At 56.5% G+C, this 24,114-nt stretch overlaps 1 protein-coding gene across 1 annotated transcript; it reads right to left on the bottom strand.

Moving 5' to 3' along the window:
- Positions 1–4,588: 4,588 nt before the first annotated feature.
- LOC148161532 (testis-specific Y-encoded protein 3-like) lies at positions 4,589–17,333 on the bottom strand. The gene is made up of 9 exons (XM_088020791.1): positions 17,103–17,333; positions 16,078–16,305; positions 15,287–15,364; positions 15,036–15,147; positions 14,792–14,937; positions 14,614–14,698; positions 12,508–12,565; positions 4,743–4,818; positions 4,589–4,639 (listed from the first exon to the last, which is right to left on the bottom strand). The coding sequence occupies exons 1-9, from the start codon at positions 17,331–17,333 to the stop codon at positions 4,589–4,591; spliced, it is 1,065 nt and encodes a 354-aa protein (XP_087876917.1).
- Positions 17,334–24,114: the final 6,781 nt, after the last annotated feature.

Raw genomic sequence — 24,114 nt, 5'->3', positions numbered from 1 at the left:
AGCTGAACATGGCACCCAGGTGACAAGCAGCACGAACGCCTTCACCACCAGAGATGGAGCATCTTGTGTTGCATTCTGCCAACAGCATGAATGCCCCAGGAAGGGGTTCCCGGGTCATCTGGCCTGCAGAGGAGAACGCATCCACTCTCGACTTCCCCGCTCCGGGCCAGCCGGGTGAGACCGTGAGCAGAATATCAAGCCAGGCCATCACGTCCCCAGAGCTGGCCCACAAATGTGGTGAGAGAATGCCCACGAGTGGTTTTGAGCCAGCAAAGTAGGCTTGGGGCCGTTGGTCTGGCATCAATGCAAGCCAGTCTATCCAGTCATCACTGACAAGCAGGGGCTCCTTGTACTCCCCCTCCCCCCGTCTCAGTTGGGGGAAGCATGCACATACATCCAGGCCTAGTCCCCGACCGGGTCTCCACACGTTTCCTCCAGAGTGGATTTCATATGCGCCCCCACGGTCTTGGACCATGTTTTCCATCTGTTCGCCCTTCATGTGGATGCTGTCCAAGTCCACTGGCACTCCCGAGTGACATTTGTTCAATGACAGACGCTGGCATTGTCCTTGCCGGGGAGGGAAGGTGAGAAGGGCCAATGACAAGAGGTGTGCTTCCTGGGAAGGAGACGGAAACCCCTAGCTATTTCCCACACCTGGGACCATCCGTGCAAGCAGCACAGATGGGTGGTGTGCCTCACACCCGCCTGCCAACTCTCACTGCATCCTCCTTGCCTTCACCTCTGTGTGTCTGTTCATCGAGAGGGGAGACAGACCCCTGAATAACCACGGAATACAAACAAGACCTGTGTGTCTGGAGGGACGTGGCTGCACTTGGCCTCTTGCCTCTTTCTCCATCATCGGCAGAGCTGGAAATCCCGCAGGACCTCTCCTTTCCTGCCCGGGGCCTACACATGCACTCATACACACGTGTGCACATGCAAACACTTAGACACGCAACACACACACATACGGTCTACACAGGCATGCGCCTGTGGACACACAAACACACACACACACACACATGCCTGGAAACACACAGAGACACAACACACACAGGCACATGCAAACACACACACATGACACACACCCACACACCCGGGCTCAGCACATGGGAAAGAAGATGGCCACACGCATGCACGCAGACACAAACCCATGCTGACAGGCACCACTCTCTCTCTCTCTCTCACACAGGCGTGCACACACACACACAATCTGAGGCCCACAGGCATGCATGTGGCTGCACACACCCACTTATACTCACACCAGTGCATGCACACACACTCAGATCACATAACACACAAACACACACGTGCTGCAGAAACCCATGCGCACTTGCCCATGCAAACACACACAGCTGCACTCGCAAACACACACACAACACTCACACAAGGTCTCTGGCATAGCCATAAACGCTTGGCCCGGCACACACACACACAACCCCCTCTGCCCAAGAACTCCCATAGACACAGGTGCAACAAATACACATGGTCTTAGGCACACATGCATAAACAACTGGCCCTCACCCAGACACACACACACACACACACCTGCCCTCAGGATACCCACAGGGAACAGATACACACGGTCTGCGTCACACAGGAATGCACGAGCCATACCAACATACACACATGCACGTGTTAATGCAAACATGCACACATGCACCCCACACAGTCTCTGGCACACAGGCATGTGTGCTGAGCTACCCAACACACACGCACACACTTTTGCACGTGTAATTCCATGCACACAACATACACAAACCTCCAGCACAGAAGAATACACAATTGGCCCCGGAAACACACACACACACACACACACACACACACACACACACACACACACAGCCCGTACAACACACAGAGACTCAAGGAACACACACGGTCTTCAGTACACAGGCATACACTGCTGGTCCCGCAACCACAGACACACACACATACACACACGTGCTCATGCCAACACATATATATGCAACGCACACACAGCCACGCGTGTTTTCGGCACACAGGTCTGCACACATGACCACCCAAATACACACATGCTAATGCAACACACACACACACCAATCACACACACAATCTCCAACACAGGCATGAACTGGTGGCTACAGAAGTGCGCACACACACACACACACACACACACAATCAGCCAAAGGCCTGCAAACACACAGACACACAACAGACACCATTGTGCATGAAAGCACACAAATACTCAACACTCACACGGAAGGTCCCTGGCACACGTCCATACATACAAAGCCCCACAGAAAGTCACACACCCAGGTGCGCCTGAAAACACATGCACACACCATATACCCAGGGACTAGCACACACAGCCAGGCAGATTTCTGCTAGCATGCACACACACATTCATAGGCCCTGGGAAACCCACGGACCACGCAACACACACATGGTCCCCGTACACAGGCATTCAACTTGGCCACAAACACAGTCCACTGTGTGCAGGCAAAGAGCCACTCAGGAAACACAAACCAAACGCATATGATCTCCAGTGCACAGGCAAGGCCTTGATAGGAACACATATTAAGGTGCACAAGAAACACACACAAACACACACTCACACAACCCTGGGAAACACACTGTATCACCGGCACACAGGCATGCACGTATGGCCGCACACATACACACATACACACACATGCAAACACACATGAAATAGAAACACACACAGTGCCCAGACACAGGTATGTGCACTTGGCTGTACACGCGCGCACACACACGCCTATTCGTGTGCAAACACACCGAGGGAACACACGCCAACTCACAAGGTCTGTGGCACACAAACATGTACACTTGGCCACACACACCAACACATACGTGGGCATGCAACCACACAACACATAAACACCCAGGGTCCCAACACAAAGCACACACACGTGGCCTCGCAAACACACAACCGTACACCTGCAAAAACACCCTCCCGATACACACACTAAGACACATGGTCTCCGGTCCACAGGCATGCACTCTTCCCATGCACACATGTGCACATTAAAACTCACACACACCACACAAACATACACGATCCCCGGCATAGAGGCATGCTCAGGTGGCTGCACGTGCAAGTACACACATGCACGCACACGCACACACAGACAGCCAAACGCAGACCTCCCTCACACAGCCCACTCACAAAGCCGCATTATCTTCCACCACTCACACCTGACTTCCCTCATGCGTCCTTCTAACTGTCCCCTGTGGGCGGGTTTTGCGTCGCGGGACAGCGTGGGTCCACAGGGACCACGAGAGACAGCCTCCTCCTTCGTCCTCCCAGGACACAGGGGTTTTGCAGTGCTCCTGACAGATGCATGCATGGGAACGCATCACAGCCGTGCGGGGCATGCTTCCAGGAGCAAGGGTACTGGGCCAAGCTCCCTAAGTGGTGTCAATGGGCGGGACGAGGAGCCACCAAGCCACGAGGGTCCTGCTCTCCAGGACAATTCCCCACCTCTGTGCCCTGCCCTGAAGTATCAGACACTAATGAACAGACGTCTGCCTTTTCCGCCCTCCTCTTGAGCCTGCCTCGGATGTCCTCATGCCATGCCCTGGCCTGCCCTGTGCCCATGCTGAACAACACCGCCACATAGGCAATTCCACACGGCGGGGGTTGGAGGGTCTCATGAGGCAGATAGCCTCCTCGCCCTGTCCTGGCTCCAAGGACAAACCCACACACAGATGCACAGCCCTTCTTAACTTATGTCTCTCGCCATCTGTTCAGACACGTGCTGGATACTCTCCAGAGCTGCCACACGTGATCCTTTCCCCCATTTCTGTCCTGTGCAGGCAAAGCACCACCTAACTCATCCTCCCATCGTTCACAGTGGTGAATATCTCCTTGACATCTTCTGGTTGGTCAGACTCTGATCTCTGTGTGGTCCACGTCCACACAGCTACCGTGACCTGGGCGCACGCGCGCGCGCACACACACACACACACACACACACACGTTAGGGATTCGTGAAATTGCATAATGCCAAGGATAGCCAAGGCGGGATGAGGGTGTCCTCTGTCCTCGTGAGATCCTGTTCCTCCTCACCTAGAGACTCAGGAGCCTCCAGCCCATGGCCCAGTGCCATTCTGAAGAATGGCCATGAGGCCGTGGGAAGCCATGGGGGGGTCCGGAACATGGAGCGAAGTGGGGGAATTTCGGCAAGGAGCGGGCTGGGAAAAGGAGCTCCAATCAAAAAGACTGGCAGAACATCCCCAACTGAACGAGAGGCCGGGGTCCTGAGAAAGGGGCTGATGCACACAGGTGTCAGTTCAGAATAACGGGGTGGAGAAACCTTGCTTCTCCCGTGTGACCTGGGACGTTGCGGCTGCCAGCATGGGGGGCCTGAACTTGCCCGCATGGACGCACCCACCTGGATGTGTGCTGAGTTCCCCTAGGTTCACTTCTCACCCTGCTACCCGCTCCCTGGGTGAGCTGGGGCCCAGTCTCCTCTGAGCCTCAGTTTCCCCACCACTAATCTGCCTGTCCCACGGCAACTTCCACACACACAAGTCAGGACCCAGCAGCCCTGGCTTCTCACCGACAGGCACTCCTCGCAGTTCATTCCCTTCGGATGCCTTCCTAACTCGGGTAGTACAGCAGAGGATTGGGCCACAGGTCTTCGATGACGACCTGGTAGGCGAAACAGGCCAGCTGAGCACAGGCCCTGGACCCCGTTCCAAGCAGCCGGGGCTCGGGCATCAGCCCGGCCGACGAAGGCCGCCAGGGGCCCCACCTCGGCGATCCTGTTAGAACCTGGGACGCTGGGGTCACACAACCAGTTGAAGAAGTTAAGGCTGGTGGTGTCGTGCCTGTGGCAGGCAGATCCATGTTCATAGTCCCAAAACACTGGACAGGTGTGGAACAACTCGCCCTATATCCTGCAGGAAGGGAAAATTTAGGAGAGGCTCTCCACGGCCTAGGACCCACGCCCTCTCGCCTTCTCTTCCTCTCAACCTCCCAGCCGGTCTCCCTCCTGGGCCTGGTCCACCCCATGCTGGAGATCCCACGCACCTCCCCTCCCGTTCCCAAGTGCTCCCCCCCGCCCGCCCCGAACATCCTCGAAGCTCAAGCTCACTCCCACCGGCAATGCTAAGGCGATACACCCTAATGATCACTTTGTTCTGGAAGTAGGGGTTGCTTCCAATGGAAAACATCAAACTGAAGCGGTATTTGGGATGGCCCAGTACCTCCACCTGCCCCGCCGAAGAAAGAGGACGGGAAGGGGGAACGTGTCTTCTAGGTGCCCCGAGCTGTTTGCCTGGCTGCAGCACTGAACCACGTTGCCCGGCCCCCTCCTGCTCAAACCCCACGCCCACCGGTCCTCCCCCAGCCTCCGTCTCCCAGGACTGACCTCCAAATTGGTCATGTAGCTGAGCACGTCTCTGTCCTGGTCACCCATCACAGCTGATATCTTGGGGTGTTTCAGGATCTGCGTTGGGTCAAGGAGCCTCGCCGGCACGTGCTACGGAAAGAGAGGCAGGAGCCACCCGGACCTTCCCGGCTGAGAGGAAGCGACGGAAGTTGCAAAAGTGCAGAAACGCCAAGCACTGCCGCCCTCCCAACCTCGTCAGCACCTGCACTTTCTTCCCACCTGCTTCACCCTGGGTAGTCCCTTGGCTTCCAGCACCTCTGAGGCTGCCTGCCCGCGACAGGGCAAGGCCGAGGGCCTGACTGCGCTCTGTTCCCACGTCCCCCTGGCCTGTGCGTGTGGCCTGCAGGCAGTCACTGCTTTGGACGGCTGGGTGTGCCCCGTCCCACTGTCACGGCCGGGATTGCTTGTGTGTTTGCCTGAAGCCCCGTGACTTTGAGGGGCCTCCTGTGCCCAGGAGGGGGGCGCTCGTGTCACCTGGAGCATGGCTGCGCACCCACGGCCCAAAGGGTGGTCCTGGCAGAGTCAGCGAGTGAGGGAGGGAAAGCGGTAGGTGGGGGCAGGGGGAAAGGAAAAGAGAGAGAGGGACAGAGAGACCGCACACCGGGAGGAAGGGACACAGAGGGAGGGCAGAGAGGACAGGGGGAGAGGGCGGGCGAGGACACAGAGAGGGAGCGACAGGCAGGGAGGAAAGGTGCGGGTAGGCGCCTGGGCCTGGGGTCCCGGCCTGGCTGTGTGGGGCCTGTGGAGACAGAGTTTGCAGCATCCCGGCAGCGCCGTGTCTGGGTTCCCGCGGTCGGCCGAAGCGAGGCGGCCGGCTGACTGGCTTGGCAACCCGAGAGTGGACGACATTGTGGGTCAGCCCTGAACTTTGGAAATTTGGAAAACCACGCAGGCTCTGAAGGACAGGGAAGGGGGGAGGGCAGCCTCTCCGTCTGCCCCATGCAAACGTTTCCTTCCAATATCTACTCTGAGCCAAGCGGGCTTCGTGCTACACTACTTGTCGAAGCGTGTTGACCCGTGTTCCCTGAACCCTGCAAGGCTGTTGGGAGTCCAAAGCTTCCGCCCGCAGCTTCTGCACAGACAGGGTCTGGAGAGGGCGCAGCCCCAGCGTTCTCAACCCTGCCACGCCCCGGCTTCCTCTGCTGTGCATTGTAGGGATCGTGGGCCCACTCCCACCAGGGAAGGGGGCGAAGAGCCCTTCCCCCAGCGCTCATGGCCGTGGCCGTGGCTATGCTGCTGCCCTCCTCTCGGTGATCCTCCACAGCAGCCGAGCCCCACCAGCCGGAGGAAGGATACGGCCTGGGATGCACTGGATATGATGTCCCTCCGGCGAGCCAGGTGAGAACTCCCCCCAGGGCCACCAAATTCTCCCCCGGGCCGGCCTCGCCTCTGCGGTGCCGGTTCTCAGCCTCCCGCACAGCCTCTGCCGCCATGCCCCCCGCCCCAGGGCCTCTGGCACCCCAGCCTCGCTCCAGGCATCTGCCTCCCCACGGGCCCCCTCCTCCCCACGACCCCCTCAGCGGCAGCGGACTAAGCTGGTCCAAGGATGCCGGGGCAGCCCCGGCATCCCCGGACCCCGCCTCGCTCTCCATGGGGCCCTGGACCGAACCACCGCAGCCACCGAGGGAAGGAGCTGGAGGGGCGAGCACGCGGCTCCCACAAGCGGCCGGCAGGTGGAGCTCTGGCGCCCACGGCTGGAGGCCCGTACCTAGCAGAGGCCTCGGGCCTGGGGAACGCATGCGCACAAAGCCTTGGGGACCGGTGGCGTCTGGGTGGCGGGGCGGGGGGGCGCATGTGGCCTTCGCGGGAAGGAACCCCGGCCTCACGCCCAGGACGCTCACCGGCCCCGGGAACCCACCAGATGCACTGCGGTGGGCGTGGCAGCACCTGGCCCCGCCCCTCGCCCCCGTGGGAGCCGGTGCGCAAGTGCATCTGCTCAGCTTTGGCGTCCGTGACGGGTCCCTGCCCATTTTCTTCACTGACACCTCCCAGGCCATTCCTGGGAGGTCCCTGCTATCACAAACCTCGTGTTCACCTTCTCATCAGTTCCCCTGGGAACACGCTACTGGCACCGGGGAATTCAAACCCAGCGGCTCAATAGGGTGACTGCCCGCCGCCCGGAAACCTCACCCGGCCCCTTCTTAGTCACGCCGGGGCGAAGCCCTGAAGTCATCAGCCGGTGCTCCAACCACCGCCACATGGCTGTCCACATGGCACTCCCCCGTTTCCCCGACCGGTGCGCGAGGGAGTCAGGAGGCTGCCCAGCAGGATCACGAACGCAGGGACCTCCCCGCCCCAACGGCCTGCCTCTCCTACAAAGAGAGGAACCACACACAGATATTTGGCCTGAAATTAACAAGGAGCCAAGGTCCGAGGTCACCTCTGTGCTTACACAACCACCGGCACAGCCCCGGTGAGGTCCGCGATTGGGACTCGGTGGCATGCTAATGGGCCGCCCACGTAGCCTAAAGGGTAATAACTCTGGGTGTGTTCTTTCGTTAAAGCCACTGGTAGTTCTCGCTCCTATCATACTTTCCTCTGCTGGGCCCTTCATCTTTGCTTTCTCCCTCCTTGTCTGACTTCTGCGCTCCCTTTCCCTGTGTCTGCCTTCCCGCCTCACCCTAACTGCCAGGGATGTCCGAGCTCCAGCCTAATGGTCCACAGAGCCTGCTTTAAATCGCCCTGCTGAGGAGCTGTGGCTGTCTTGGCTGCCCCAGCTCTGCTGCAAGTTCTTCCATGGTCTGTCTCTCACTCAGTGGAGTGCCACCCAGGGAGCAGATGGCAAAGTGAGTACTTGCAGCACAGCCTGCCCTTTCTCAGGTACTCAGCATGTCCTTGGTGACAGTCCCACACCTCATGCCGGTCCGCTGCAGGGAGGCATTCTGGAATGTGTACGATGCACGATGCATGAGGTTGGAGGAAGGCCCAGTGGGTGATGGCAAGGCTAAGGGTGTTGGTGTTGCACCGTGGGAGGGCCTCCCGTCCATAAGAGAAATGAGTCGGCCCGCCCGTGGCAGGAGGGGCTATTTGACCGGAAAGAGGCCGGAGGAGCCCCCTTGGGGTGAAGTGCCCGGTTCTGGGCGGTAGCGCGTCACCGTTTCAAACTCTAGTTGTCGACGCAAACGGGGGACCCTGCACGGATAACAACGCAGAGCAGCGCGGAGAAGGAGAGGAGGAGAGAGGGTGGGCCCAGGGAGAGGAACAGGGAGTGAGAGGAGGGGGTGCAAGGGAGAGAGGAGGGCAGAGGAGGAGGGAGGCATGGGGACAGGGAGGGAGGGGGGCGGGAGAGAGGGAGGAAGCGAGGACGGCCGGAGGCAGGGAGGGAGGCTGAATTCTGTACAGTGCAAAGCCTACAGCCTGAAAGGAAACATTCCTCCCTGGACGTCAAGAGGAGATCTGAAGGCACCTGTGGACCTGCAGACAGATCCCACGAGGTCATGCGGGGTGAGATGGAGAGGCAAAGCCCCAAAGCAATGAAGTGAAGGCTTCTCAGAGGTCTGCGGGAAACCCTCATGCCCACCACCGGCAGGCACGAGTCGGGAACGCCAGAGTCAGGTGGGAGGGAGTTAGTCACGCAGCAGTTGCACGAAGACCTAAGGTGACAGGGCTTTGCACATTGGCCCACAATACTCACTCTGCAAATCCAAGGAGTCCGGTGCGCTCCTAGTGGAAGGCACGCTCCCAAGAGATGCCCAGGCCAGTGGACCAGTGAGGCAGAGACATGTCTCTTGGCAGCCTACAGAGTTGGGACTGACCGATCACACACCAGGGAGCCTCAGGGAGAGGAAGAGCCAGCTTCCCCTACGGATGCACGGAGGCCAGAACACGGTACGTGATACGTTCGGCAGGTTCAGAGATAAACTACTGTAACGTGCAGGCGATGTTCGGCACCAATGACCCAGAAAATGTTCACAAGACAAAAGGAGAAGGAGTGGGAGGATGAGCCCGTGGGTCCGGAGGGGTGGGGCTGGGATGGAGGTGGGAGGCGGGGCTCTATGCTAAGGAGAGTCCGGCCTGCCGAAATGAAGCGCGTCCGTGTGTCCATTAAGTCAAGCTGCTGGCCTGAAATAAGGCACCCCGTAGAGTACATGCAAAACAAACACCAGAGCAGGATTTGAGTATGGAAGTACTCTGGGCTGCCTATCTGGCCCCAAAGACAAATCCGTCCAAGCAGGCATCCGTCTGCATTCCTCAGCTGAGCACGCACAGAGCTGTATCTTGTATGCTGTTTGATGCCCTTCCGTGGAGTCATGACAGACAGCCGGGAGCAGGCCCCTCGTGCCTTACGCCAACCAAGTCCGTATTATTGGCCGACCTGGGTCCCCCCCGGCTAAGGTGTTTGCTGCAATGTGAGAGGGGGGAGCACCGAAAAGGTGCGTTCAACGTAGATGCGGTAAAGCACTGTGCTAAAGTGAAAGAAGCCAGCCCCAGAAGGGGGCCTACTGGATGGAACCACCCATGAATGCGGAAGCTGAAAGTTAAGTCCGAGGTGTGCAAGCAACCAGAGGGGAAAGTTGAGGTTACGTGGTGAACAGGGTGGGGGAGGGCTGTGGGGAGGGCACAAGGGGGAGGTGTCGGCCCGAGGGTATGAAGACTCAGGTCAGCCAGGCGCAGGAGTTCTGCAGACCCAAGGTGCCCGAGGCCTGCAGGAAACCGTACTTGGCTGTGTCCCTAGCGTGTGGATAAGCCAAGCGTTTGCAGAGAGATTTCAGAACGAAGGGGGCAGGAAGGACCCCGTGGACGTGACGGACACCCGCACGTCCCTGACGCGACCCTGCGTACCTCCCTCACACACACTGCAACTCAAACTTCTCCTAGGCCGAGCAGAGCTCCATCCTGCGGTGTCAAAGATGTCAGTGTTCACATGTACCTAAAACATGAATGAGACACCAGAGGAGGAAGTAACGGAGGCATTGAGGATGGGAAATGTCGCGGGGTACGCAGAAACCAAGTAGTGCATCAGCGGACGCCAATCTGCCCTGGTCAGTAAAGAGGGTAGGCAGCAACCCGCTCAATGTGCACAACAGCAGAACGTTCTGCCTTTGAAAAGCTGCCCAAGTCTATGCTCCGTGCAAGAGACTGACCTTTTAGGCCCGAGGCCAGAGAGCAGTTGGAAGAGGGAGGACGGAGTAAGAGTGACCTTACGCCCTAAGCGAGGCCACTCTGATCCCTGCCGCTCGCTGACTGGTGGTTCGGTGTGTGGCTGCTCATCTGTACTGAAGGAGGTGTCACAGCGCCCAATACGGTACGGGCAGCAAAGGACTACACAGGGCTCACCAGTGATTAGTAAAGCACCACCCGCACCCCCACCCCTCCTGCCCGTTTTGAGGAGGCCAGGATTCCGATCCCGAAATGGAAGGAACGGGGTCCAATCCACAGGCAGACAGACTCAGAGACAGGAACTCTCACAACAGACGCAAGTCAGGTCAACAGCCCGGCAGCTGGAGCAAAGCAGCGAGACTCGCAAAGCCCAAGGCACTTATGGGGGCGCAGGTGTGCCCGTCCGGGGCTCAGGCGTGGATGCGAGAACCGAGACATGACGGCACAGGCAGAGCCAGGCCAAGACACACCAAGGCAAGGCACGCTCAGGAAGACACAGAAACACGGGCAAAGTGGGACACCCGCGATCCACCCTTTACGCAGAGAAGAACTCGAAGACCCAGAGAGGCCAGGGACTGAAGCACGTGCTTCAGAACCATGGAGCCAGAACGCTCATGAATTCCTGAGGCGGTCCTCTCCGATCAGACTGCACTCTGGGTTACAGGAGTTTTGTTCCCTTAGTGCCTGGGGTCTTGGCCGCGCTGCTTCGAGGAAGGAAGAGGTAGACCAGACGAAGAGCACTGGGCAGCAGGGAAAGTTTATTGAGCCAGAGTACAAAAGTCCCTGAGAAGGCTGCTGGGTTCCCGTTCAGACTTAGGGTTTCTTATAAGCTCTTTCCAGGACCTTGAGTGTGGACCGCCTGTGGATTTGTTGCCAAAGTGTTGCCAATCAGGGCTTGGATCACGCCCCCGTCTACCGTGATGATGGGTCTTGTGGGCCGACATCTCGAGACTAAGTGCCTCAGCTCGTGACAGCGACGGATGTGTCATGGTTAGTGGCTTGGTTTTGGGTCGTGCTGGAAAGGTCACCCCTGCAGAGCCTGCTAGACAGGATGCTCTCATGGTCTTATCCAAGCGGTCAAACGGGACGCCAGCACAGTTTTGTCTGAGCTGTCCCGGCTCCCCGCTTTCCTGTTGGGGACCCTGGCCCTGACGCCCTCAGCATCCAATTGACTCCTGACATCTGGGGCTCCCTGATCTCCCAAAGCGTCCGCCCCCCACCCCCGCCTGACCCTTCTCTCCGGGCCGGGCCTCAACGTCACGCCGTTGCCCGAGCGCTGGCCAGAGATGCTGAGAGGTGGGGGCCCCTATGCCCAACTCTCCCCCCAATCTTTTGGTCCTCAGCAACACCCGAGCAAACCGCACAAGTGTAGAGGAACACCCTGCGGTCCACCAAAACGGCCCAGCCTAGGACAACCCTCAGACCGTGCGCCAACATGGGAGCTATCCTGGTCCCGCTGCGGATTCTGAGGTCACACTTTCATCTGACCTGCACAAGCGGAGCCAATGGCCAGCTGGCGGGTACCCCGGCATTTACAGACCAAGAAGCTGAGAAGGCCAGTCTCCCCGCAGTCTGAGAGAGCCAAGCCTTCCGTCCTAGAGCCTCAGGCGCCTCTTCCCACCCTGGAAGGGGCAAGGCTAGGTCCTACAGATCATCAAATCCACAACCTGACGCTGGATAGGCGATCTGTCCTGCATACTGAAAGGGACAAGCAGCATCCGTGCTGTTTGACTGCCAAACCCTCCTCTGGGAAAGAGCCGCCGTACTTCCCGGAAGTTGTGGAGCGGGGAGCTTCACAGGGTGCGGCGCGGTGGGGGGCAGGAATGTTAGTATCGTCCGTCACCCTCAGGGCTGCTGTCCTTGCAGCCACTTTAGCTGGGGATGGAGAAGAGCCTCGTGGGGCAAACGCTCACATCTCCCCACTCTACTGGCAGCGGACTCGGTCGTCTGCCAGCTTCCCCAGGCAGAGGCATCTCAGGAAAGCAGACGTCCGCTTGGGGGAAACCACCCCAGTGGCTCACCTCACCGCCTCCTGGGTGTGGCGTTAGACAGCTGCTCTGTATGCTCCAGGTCTTTCCATGGACCTACGCACAGAAGGCTAAGGGATATCAGCCCCAGAGTCATCATGGGACAGAGAGCACACGGGTGAGTGGCCCGTCCCTTGCACTTACCAATCGTGCTACCCCCGCCCCTCCCCTCGGACTGTCTGCACTCTGGCGGACCCCAAACGAGGGCCCTAGGGAAACAGGGGCCTAGGGCTTCTGGGGGAGCATGGGTGCGTCAGTGTGTGAGTGTCAGGACATGTGAGTGAAGGAGCCTGTGGGGGAGGGGGCTGAGTGAGTGTGTGCCTGAGTGAGGGACCGAGTGGGCGTATGTCAGGGGATGTGGGTCAGTGAAGGAGTGTGGGTGGGGCGGTGAGTGAGAGTGAGTGTGGGTGTCAGTGTGTGGGAGTGCCTGAAAGAGTGTGTCTGTATGGGGGGTGAGTGATTGTGCCCCTGAGTGTGCATCTGTGCGTGTGTGTGTGTGTATGCGTGTCTTTCCCCACAGATTAGACGCTCGCCCTGGCTCCTGTGCCCGACTGAGAGTGCCATCCTTCCTACCTTCCCACCTCACTCTGTCCCCTCTCCCAGCGTCCCGCCATCAGGCCTGACCCACACTCACTATCATCGTTGCTGCTTCTGAGAGGCTGACCGTGTCAGCAAGAGCCTGTGCGCATTCCTAGGCCCAGGAAGAGCTCCAGCGCCCGCTCAACTGAGTAATGAACCTTGGGTTCTCCCCCCGCCTCCCCCGTGGCGTTTGCAGTGGATGTGTCTGAGGTCACCCACCAGGGAGCATCCCTGGACGACTGTCATCTCCATCCACTGAACCTGGGTCCTACACACATTGGCCCTGGCTCGTCGCTCCCTTTCCTTGAACGTCCTCATTTCTCCAGGGAAGAGATGAGCCCCAGGGAGCGGGCCTTGGTCTCATTTCCGCTCCCTGCCCAGCACCCCCGCACCTCCAGGGGAAGGACCTCTGCCCCCTGGGATGCAGTCCCCACGCATGTGTGACCTAGCCCTCTGGGCAAGCATACAGGCCGAGCCATTCCACGGGCCGGCAATGCCCAGGCAGAGAAGTCAAACACCCACATGAGGCCGATGTGCTCAGGCCCTTCCCCGACCCCCATCCCCAAAGGGGAGCGCGCACACCCGAGCGCCAGCGCACACGCGCGTGCACACACACAAAGCACACTTGACCTTGTTTATCAACCTTTCAATGTTTTTCCAGGGCTCCTGGGGCCTCAATCTGCCCCATGTTTCGCCCCCGCACCAGTCTTCGGTTACTTCCTGCGCAGAGGAACTGGCCTGAGCATCTGAAGCTTCTGGACTGGCTTCGGTCAAGTGCGATGCTCCCTCATATTCATCTCAAATTCTTGATGCTCCCTGGGAGGGTCAGACACACCGAGACGCAGACAGACACACACACACACAGGAGGAGACCCGTGTGTACCTTCTCTGGGCCATAGGTAAGGTTGCTTCAGGGTTTGAAGGCCCTCCCTGGGAACGGCGGTCCCTCTCCCATGCCACTCCCTGCTGCTGACTGTGATCTCCTTACCTTTCCTCCACCCATGTATTCAACTAATCTGTGCACCCTGGCCAGTGCTTTCGGCATGCCTGGGGGCGTGAGGAAAGGAGCTGCCTATGGAAATGAAGGGTTCAACGGTGGTGTCCAGACCAACACAGAAAGGTGACGGGGCGGCGGGGTGAGCCTTTGCGCCAGGATACCCACATGTCTCTGCCAAGCATGACGGGAGGCAACTTTGGTGGGCCTAAGTGTAAGGCGATGCTAGGAGACCTGAGGTTGGGGCTCATGGCCCCGGAATGACAATTCCCCCAAGTGCAGCTGCCGAGCCGCCTTTGCCTCTCCAGCTCTGCTCATGGATGCTGCCTGGCCCCGCCTGCCTCAAGATTCCCCAGGCAGAAGCCGTTTGGCACTGCACTTGTCCAATCTCCCTCTCTGACGGTGATGCCCTTTTGACCCGGGGTCCCTGCGTTGGAGAGTTCCTCTACGCCTCAGGGTCTCCATTGGTGGAGCCGAGGTTCCACACAGCCCCATGGCGCACATTTTGGCATCCACACCCTGGGTCCCTCACCTGTCCTCCTCTCGGTTCCCTCTCCTGGGGCCTTCTTCCTCATGTAGTACAACAGGGGGTTGGGCCACCGGTCGTCCATGATGATCTGGCAGGGGAAACGGGGCAGGGCTCAGAGGCCCATCCCAAGCAGCCGGGGAGCCCAGCAGGGTCCTTCCCGCTGTTTGTCACAGGGCCCCACCTCGGCTATCCTGCTAGAGCTGGCAAAGCTGGGGTCAGAGAACCAGTTGAAGAAGTTAAGACTGGTGTTGTGGTCCCTGCGACTGTAGGCCTCCTGTTCATAATCCTGGTGCCACTGGATGGGAGTGGAATGAGAAGGCCCGTACCCTGCCGGAAGACAAGGATGTGAGAAGGCACCGGGTAAAGAATCGGGTTCGACCCCCCTCCTGTCCCTGTGGCCGCCCATCCATGCGGCGGCCTCTTACCAGCAGCGCTGAGGACATACTCCTTCACAACGACTTCATTCCGGAAGTAGGGGTTCTTGCGAAAGAAGAGCAGGATCTGGCGGCAATCACGGGGAAACCTGAGATCCTCCACCTGCTGGGTGGCAGAGTGGGGGAGACGGGGGTGAAATCTCTGTCCAGCAGAACCTCCCCGTCCTGACTTCAGAGATGGATCACTTCGGCACGCTCCCCACTCCCGTCCCCCGCCCCGGTCTCAGTCTGCCACGCCAGACCTTCAAATCCGTCATGTAGCCAAGGAGGCCTTCATCTTCCTTACTGATCACGGCTGACATCTGGGGGTGGTTCACAAACTGCTGTGAGTCAAGGACCCTCCGAGGGCTGGAGATGAAAGAGCTACAACAACAGAGCAAGTCTGGACAGCGGCCGGGCACTGCCTCCCCTCTGATTCCCCGGGTTGCATTCCCTCCCCACGGGCTGCGTCAAGGCCCGCTGGGTCCCCACAGGGGATGCTGCAGATCTCGGCACTCACACAGGAAGCTGTGCATGCTCAGAGACCACCCCTCCCGCCCCACACCCCCCTCCCCAGCTCATCCTCCTGTGCTGACGGCCAGACACAACTAGCTCATCTCCGGACAAGCACACGTTCCTGCCTCAGGCTGAGCAGGTGGGCACTCACAGCCACTGGCCTGCTGCGTTCCCCGAGGGGAACCTGAGCTTTGCCTCCAGCTGTTTGTGAGAAGAAGCCCTGCAGCGGCTCCTAATTCCTAATTCTGAGCTGGACCTCTGCTCCTACTCCCCCACTGGTCTTCCAGTGCCTCTTCCCACATCAAGAGCACTCTGAGGCCCACAGGCCCCACCCCACCCCCAGAACGAGGATGTTGAGGCTGTCGGGATCACCAGGCCATGAGCGTGGCCCCCACACCGCGGCGCGGCCGGGGGTGTGGCTGGGGTTGAGGGGGGTTCTCCAACCGATGTATTTTGATACACAACGGCCCCCTCCCTTCAGTTCCTCTTGCTCTAGCCCGGCCACATCCGGGTTCCTCCATGACAGCGTCAAGGATACAGCCTTGGCCCAGAAGCCAGGGATGCCCCGGATAAGGGCGCTTCGGTGTTCCAGGTGACGCTGCCGCCTCCGACAATAGCTCAGTCTGAGCCGAGAGGAGGACCTGCTGGCTTGTTTATTCTCGGGCTCCAGCTCTGACTGCAAGGCCTCTAGAGCCTCGAGCGGGGACGGGATCGGACCCCGCCGCCCCTGTGGCTGTTCTTCCCCTTTCTGCTTCTCCTGCAGCTCCTGCGCCCCTTCTTCCTCCTTCTGGCCCTCCTCCCTCTGGTCCTCGTGCTCAGCCTCCTCCTCAGCCTCTTGAGCCTCCTCTCCCTCCTCAGGCTCCTCGCACTCCCCAGCCTCCTCTGCCTCAGCCACCTCCTCTCCAACATGCTCCTCCTTAGCCTCCTCCACCTCAGCCTCTTCCACAACAGCCTGCTCCTCAGCCTGTTCCTCCCCTTCCTCTTGCTCAGCCTCTTCAGGCCCCTCCACCTCCTCCTCTTCCTCGGGCTTCTCCTCCGCCCTTGGCTCCTGCTCAGCCTCCTCAGCCTCCTCCTTCTCAGCATGCTCAGGCTCCCCCTCCTCCTCCCTGTCCACATCCTCCTCCTCCTCCCCCTGCTCTTGCTCAGCCACTACAGCCTCGTCGCCCTCTTCCTCCACAGCCTTGTCAGCCTCCTCCTCCTCCTCCTCCCCCTCCCCCTCCTCCTCCGCCTCCTCTCCCTCACCATCCCCCTCCCCCTCCTCCTCCGACTCCTCAAGCTCCCTAGCCTCGTCTTCCTCCTCCGTGTCAGCCTCGTCTACCTCCTCCACGGCCTCCTCCGTGTCCTCCTCGTCCTCTCCGTCCTCCCCCTCCAACACGGCCAGTTGCAGCACCAACCTCAGGTCAGCCCCCACTAGGACCAGCTCCACCACCAGGATGGCATCCTCTCTCTCCCATCGCTCCTCCCCTTCCCGCACAGCCTCGTCGGCCATCCCCACACCTAGGGCCTTCAGCGCCCCCGGCGCGCCCCGGGGGCCTCTATCCCCGGGCACAGACACCTCGTGACCGGCCCCTTCCCCGACTGAGGCGGGTTCAGGATTCTGGGGACCGCCCCGCCGCCCCCGGACCCCGCCTCGCCACCCCCGGACCCTGCCTCGCTGGGGCAGCTGCGAGGGAAAGGCTGGAGGTGTGAGCGCAGGCCTCCGCAAGCGGCTCGGCAGCTGGGGCTCCGTCCGGCGCCCAGGGGCGGCGACCGATAACGGTCTCTTCCCCGAGGCTGCCGGACTCTGGGACGCATGCGCACAAGGGCCTGTGGCCGGGTGTCCAAGGGGCCGACGTGGCTGGAGCACCCGTGCGGCCCTGGCGGGATGGAGTCCCTGAGCCACGCCCAGGACGCGGTCCGGCCCCCGGGTCCAAGTAGTCTCACGGTGGTGGGCGTGGCCGCCGCCGGCCCCGCCTCTCGCCCCCACGGGAGACAGCCATCCAGCAAGGGAGCCTGCCGGTGCGCCTCTTCGGGGGTGGCCTCGGGGTCCCAGCTGCACCGACCCCAACCCTCGCACCCCCACGCCGCCCCCCAACACCATCCGCACCCCACCACCCCGCCCACGCCCCTGCCGCGGCCTCGTCGGGCGCGCCTTCTGCCTGGATTTTCTACCAACAATGCGAAGCTGTCCCTCGCCCTTCCCGAATAGACTCCTCTGAGACTCGGGACACTGTGTGCACCACCGGGAAGCCTGGTCCAGTGTGCGTGGAAATGGTCAGCCCAGGCCCTGGAGTAGTCATCGTGCGATTCCAGGAGACAGAGGCCCCGAAACCGTCTGCCTGTTCGGGGGAAATGTGCGGCTACAGTTTGTCCCAGTGCATGTCCTTTGCTGGTCAGGAGACGAGCGAGGAAGAGCGCTCTGTCCACCGGTCCGCCTGTCCTTTCCTCACGCTCTCCTCTCCGTCCTCCTCTCTGACTTTGGCTTCCGGCGCTCTTTCTCTGACCCCTCTGGCCACACGGCCTCTGGAACCTAAAGGCTTCAGGAAGAAAGATGCAGATGAGTCTCGGAGCAGCTCCTTTCCCAGGAAATCAAAGTCATCTCCCCCTCTGGGACCGGCACCCAGTCCGGTGATCCTCGAAAAGGTGCCAGGTTGAGTGCCCACACAAACACACCCTCACACAGTCTCACAGACACACAGTGTGTTTGCCATGGAGGACAGAGGGACGCATGCCTTTTCCTGGAGCCAAGAGCATACAGCAAAGGGGACCCAGATGCCCCTCTATGAAGAGGAAGTCTGCAACATCCCTGTGGAGAGGACGGCAGAGGGATGCTGTCCACCATCCATCCCCAGGTGGATGCTGTCTGCCCGTTTGGTGACCTCAGTGCCCACTCTTTGGAAGGCCCGGCGGCAAGGAGTTGAGGACGGCTCCCAGGCGACAGGCAGCACAAAGGCCTCCACCACCAGCAACGGACTGTCTTCCGTTGCATTCTGCCAACTGCAAGAATGCCCAGGGAAGGGGTTCCCGGCTCGTCTGGACTGCAGAGGAGAATGCATCCTCCCTAGCCTTCCCCTCTCTGGGTCCGCCGGGTCAGACCGTGAGTGGAACATCAAGCCGGGCCATCACAACCCCAGAGCTGGCCGACAAATGTAGTGAGAGATGTCCAAGTGTGGTTTCGAGCCTGCAAAGTAGGCTTGGGGCCGTGGGTCCGGTGCCAATGGAAGCCTGGCTCCAGGCATCACCGACAAGAAGGGGCTTCTCACACAGCCCCCCTCCCCCCGTCTCAGGTGGGAGAAGCGTGCACATATCTACAGGTAGAGTGCCCGACTGGGTCTCCACACGTTTCCACCAGAGTGGATTTCATATGCGCACCCACGGTCTTTGGACCCTGGTTTTTATCTGTTCGCCCTTCATGTGGATGCTGTCCATGTCCACTCCCAGTCCCAGCTGACATTTGTGCAATGACAGACTTCTGGCATTGCCCTTGTCGGGGCGGGAAGGTGAGAGGTCTCCAGTACAGAAGAATACACAATTGGCCCCAGAACAACATACACACACACACACACACACACACACACAACAAGAGGTGTGCGGCCCAGGAAGGAGACTGAAACCCCTAGCTATTGCCCACACCTGAAACCATCTGTGCAATCAGCACGGATGGGTGGTGTGCCTAACACCCGCCTGACAACTCCAACCCCTCCCTCCTTGCCTTGGGCCCTGTGCATCTGGGCATCGAGAGGGGAGACAGATTCCTGAAGAAACACAAATGCACACGAGGCCTGTGTGTCCGGAGGGACATGGCTACCCTCGGCCTCTTGCCCCTTTCTCCATAATCCGCAGAGCTGGAAATCCCGCAGTCCCTCTCCTTTTCTGACTGGGGCCTACACACGCACATATACACACGCTTGCACATGCAAACGCTTGGACACACAACATACACGCATATAGTCTCGACACACAGGTATGTGCCAGTGGCCGCTCACACTCACAATCACATGTGCCTGGAAACACACAGAGACAGGCACCACAGACACGAGCCCATGGAAACACACACACAGGACACTCACCCACACACCCGGGCTTGACACAGCAGATAGAAGATGGCCGCACACACGCACAGACACAAACCCATGCAGACAGGCACCACTCTCTCTCTCACACACACATGTGCAGAAATACACAATCTGCAACCCGCAGGAATGCATGTGGCTGCACATGTCCACTCCCACACACACCTGTGCATGGACACACACTGAGATCACATAAGACACAAACACACGTGTCCTGCTCACAGGCATGCACACTTGCCCGTGCAAACACACCCGGCTGCGCTCGCAAGCACATGCGCAACACTCACAAACGGTCTCTAGCACAGCCATACATGCTTGGCCCGGCACTAGCACACACACCCCCCTCCACCCAAAAAGTCACACACACACACGCACAACAAATACACACGGTCTTAGGCACACATGCATTCACAACTGGCCCTCACACAGACACATTTACACACTCCTGCACTCAGGATACGCACAAGTAACAGAAACACACGGTCTGTGTCGCAGAGGAATGCACACTGAGCCGCTCCAACACACACATATGCACGTGCTCATGCACACACTCACGTGACACAAAGTCTCTGGTTCACAGGCATGTGCAGTGAGCTTCCCAATACACACACACACTTTTGCACATGTAACCCCATACCCACAACATACACGAACGGTCTCCAGTACAGAAGAATACACAATTGGCCCCAGAACAACATACACACACACACACACACACACAGACACACACACACAGACACGCACACACACAGACACACACACACAGACACACACACACGGTCCATACAGCACACAGACACTCAAGAAACACACAGAATCTTCAGTACACAGGCATACACCTCTGATCCTGCACCCTCAAACACGCACACCCACACATGAGCTCATGCTAACACACATACATGCAAATCACACACACCCATACGTTTTTTCGGGACACATGTGTCCTCACATGACCTTGCAAATACACACACACGTGCTAATGCAATACACACACCAAACACGCACACAATCTCCAACACAGAGGCATGAACAGGTGGCTACAGATGTGCGCGCACACACACACACACACACACACACGGCCTGCAAACACAGAGACACACACAGACACCCAACGGCCTGCAAACACAGAGACACACACAGACACCCTCGCGCATGCAAGCACACATACACTCAACACTCACTTGAAAGGTCTCTGGCACATGTCCATACATACGTAGCCCCGCAGAAAGTCACACACCGAGGTGTGCCTGAAAACACACATACACACCATACACCCATGGCCTTGCCCAGACAGCCAGACAGGTTTCTGCTCGCATGCACACACACATTCACGTGCACTGGGAATCAAAGACAACAAACACATAGTCCCCGCATACAAGCATGCACACTTGGCCACACAAACAGGAAAAGACACTCAGGAAACACACACCCAACACATTTGATCTCTAGTACACAGGCATGCACAATTGCCAGGAACACACACGGCCGTGCACATGACACACACACACACCTAACACCGGGAAGCACACACTGTAACCGGCACACAGGCACTCACACATCGCCACACACATACACACATACACACGCATGCAAACAGACACACAAATGAAATAGGACCACACATGGTGTCTCCACACAGGTATGTGCAAATGGTCACCCCTACACACACCCATCCATGTGCAAACACACACTCAGGCAACACCCACCAACTCACAAGGTCTGTGGCACTCAAGCATGCACACTTGGACACACACATCAACACATACGTCGGCATGCAAACACACACACACAACACATAAACACTCAGGGTCCCTCCGCACTGGTACGCACACAGGGCCTCACAAACACACATACCCGTGCACCTGCAAACACACCAAACAAATTATAGATTTGTTAATATTGGGTAAATATCTTCCTCTGTAGCTTTATGTTGCTTCCACTCTCATTTTTACTCATTTACACTGGATTTCGTTAAATGTCTTGGACACTGCATGTTTTATTTCCTCATTTAGGCATCTAAACAAACAGTAGGCACTCTATTCCTTGTCCTATTTTGTTTGCTTAATTGTATTCATCACGCAGATTTCAATGTAAGCATTAGTTTAATAGCATTTTAAAATCAATTTATCCATTATTCATTATTAAACATTGTGCTCTCATTTTTACTAATTGTTAATATAAAAATTATCTTTAAAACATTTTGAGAGCTATCATAAAGCTTAAATTATTACAGTAGTGCCTTTCACAGAATAGTGAAAGAGGGAAGGAAAAACAAACAGTGGGGTTGCTGTGGAAATACAGGAAAAGATGACTTATTGAGTTTCATCTGCTGGAAGACATTAGTTTTTTTTAAGTTTTTATTTAAATTCTAGTTATTTAACATACAGTGTAATATTGGTTTCAGGAAGTGATTCATCCCTTACATATAACACCCAGTGTTGATCACAAGTCCCTTCTTAATATTCATCACCCTTTTAGCTCATCCTCAGCCCACCTCCCCTCCAACAACCCTAGTTTGTTCTCTATAGTTTAATTACTATGTTTGCCTCCCTCTCTTTTTTCCCTTCCCCTGTGTTCATCTGTTTTGTTTCTTAATTCCACATATGACTGACTTATTTTGCTTAGCATAATACCCTCGAGTTCCATTTATATCATTGCAAACGGCAAGATTCATTATTTTTGATGGCAGATAATATTCCATTGTATGTATACCACATCTTCCCTGTCCATTCATTACTCAGGGGACATTAGGGCTCTTTCCATAGTTAGGCTTTTGAATTTAATGCTGCTATAAACATTGGGGTGGATGTGCCTCTGTTAATTGGTATTTTTATGTCTTTCGGATAAGTACCTAGAGGTGCAATTGCTAAGTCATAAGGTAGCTCTATTTTTAACCTTTTAAGGAAACTCCGTACTGTTTTCCAGAGTGGCTGTACCAGTTTGCATTCCCACAAAGAGTGTAAGAGGGTTCCCCTTTCTCTGCATCATCACCAACACCTGTTTCTTGTGTTAGCCATTCTGAGAGGTGTAAGGTGATATCTCAGTGTAGTTTTCATTTGTATTTCCCTGATGATGAGGTTCTTTTCATGTGTCTGTTGGCCGTCTGGATGTCTTCTTTGGAAAAATATCTGTTCATGTCTTCTGCCCATTTCTTAACTGGATTTCTTATTTTCTGGGTGTTGAGTTTGATCATTTCTTTATAGATTTTGGATACTAACCCTTTATCAGATATGTCATTTGTAAATATCCTCTCCCATTCCATTGGTTACCTTTTTGGCTTGTTGATTGTTTCCTTCATTGTGCAGAAACTTTGTATCTTGATGAAGACCCAAAAGTTCATTTTGGTTTTGTTTCCCTTGCCCCCAGAAATGTGTCTAGTAAGAAGGTGATATGACCAAGTTTCAAGAGGTTGCTGCTTGTGTTCTTCTCTAGAGTACTAAGGAGGGCAGGTATGATGAGCACTTGGCGTTATAGGCATCTAAGGAATCATTGAACACTACATCAGAAACTAATGAGTACTATATGTTGGCTAACTGAACATAATAAAAAAGTAAATTTAAAAAAAGAAATTGATCCCATTTACAATTACACCAAAAAACATAAGATACCTATGAATAAACCTAATCAAAGAGGAAAAAGATCTGTACTCTGCAAAAGTTGAACACTCCTGAAAAAAATTGAAAGGGACACCAATAAATGGAAAAATGTTCCATGCTCATGGATAGGAATAAAAACCATTATTAAAAGGCCCATAGTTCCCAAAGCAACATACACATTTAATGCAGTCCCTATCAAAATACCACCAGCACTCTTCACAGAGCTAGAACAAACTAACCTAAAATTTGTATGGAACCAGAAAAGGCTCCCAAGTAGCCAAAGCGATCTTGAAAAAGAAAAGCAAAGCTGGCGGCATCACAATTCCGTACTTCAAGCTCTATTACAAAGCTGTCACCAAGACAGTACGCTATTGGCACAAAAACAGACACATAGATCAATGGAACAGGATAGAGAGCCCAGAAATGGACCCTCACCTCTGTTGTCAACGATTCTTCGACAAAACAGGAAAGAATATTCAATGGAAAAAAGACAGTCTCTTCACTAAAGGGTGTTGGGGAATTGGGCAGCCACATGCAGAAGAATGAAACTGGACCATTTCCTTATACCATACACAAAAACAGACTCAAAATGGAATAAAGACTTAAATGGAAGACATTAGATTTTGCCTTTGCCCTCTTTTCTCTGTTTTTAATTGGTGTTTTGAACAAGGACATGGTAGAGATAAAGCATTTTTTAGGCATTGTCAGAATGGAATTCAAATAATAAAATTGCTGACCAGAAAGATAGAAAGAACTCAGATAAATTCATGAAGCTGACTTCACAGGTATCTCACGACTCCTATCATATGAAATATATATTTATTCTTATATAATTGATTTATATTATCTGTCCAGTCCAGCAGAAACTAACCTTAACTAATATATTCCTCCACTGAATTAAAAAACTTAGGCAGGCCAAGGCTTCCT

This window comes from Eumetopias jubatus, unplaced genomic scaffold (genome assembly GCF_037043125.1).
Source record: "Eumetopias jubatus isolate StellerSeaLion01/CBP00866 unplaced genomic scaffold, mEumJub1_p1.0 scaffold_172, whole genome shotgun sequence".
Classification (NCBI taxonomy): domain Eukaryota; kingdom Metazoa; phylum Chordata; class Mammalia; order Carnivora; family Otariidae; genus Eumetopias; species Eumetopias jubatus.
This window is presented reverse-complemented; position numbering and strand designations above follow the sequence as displayed.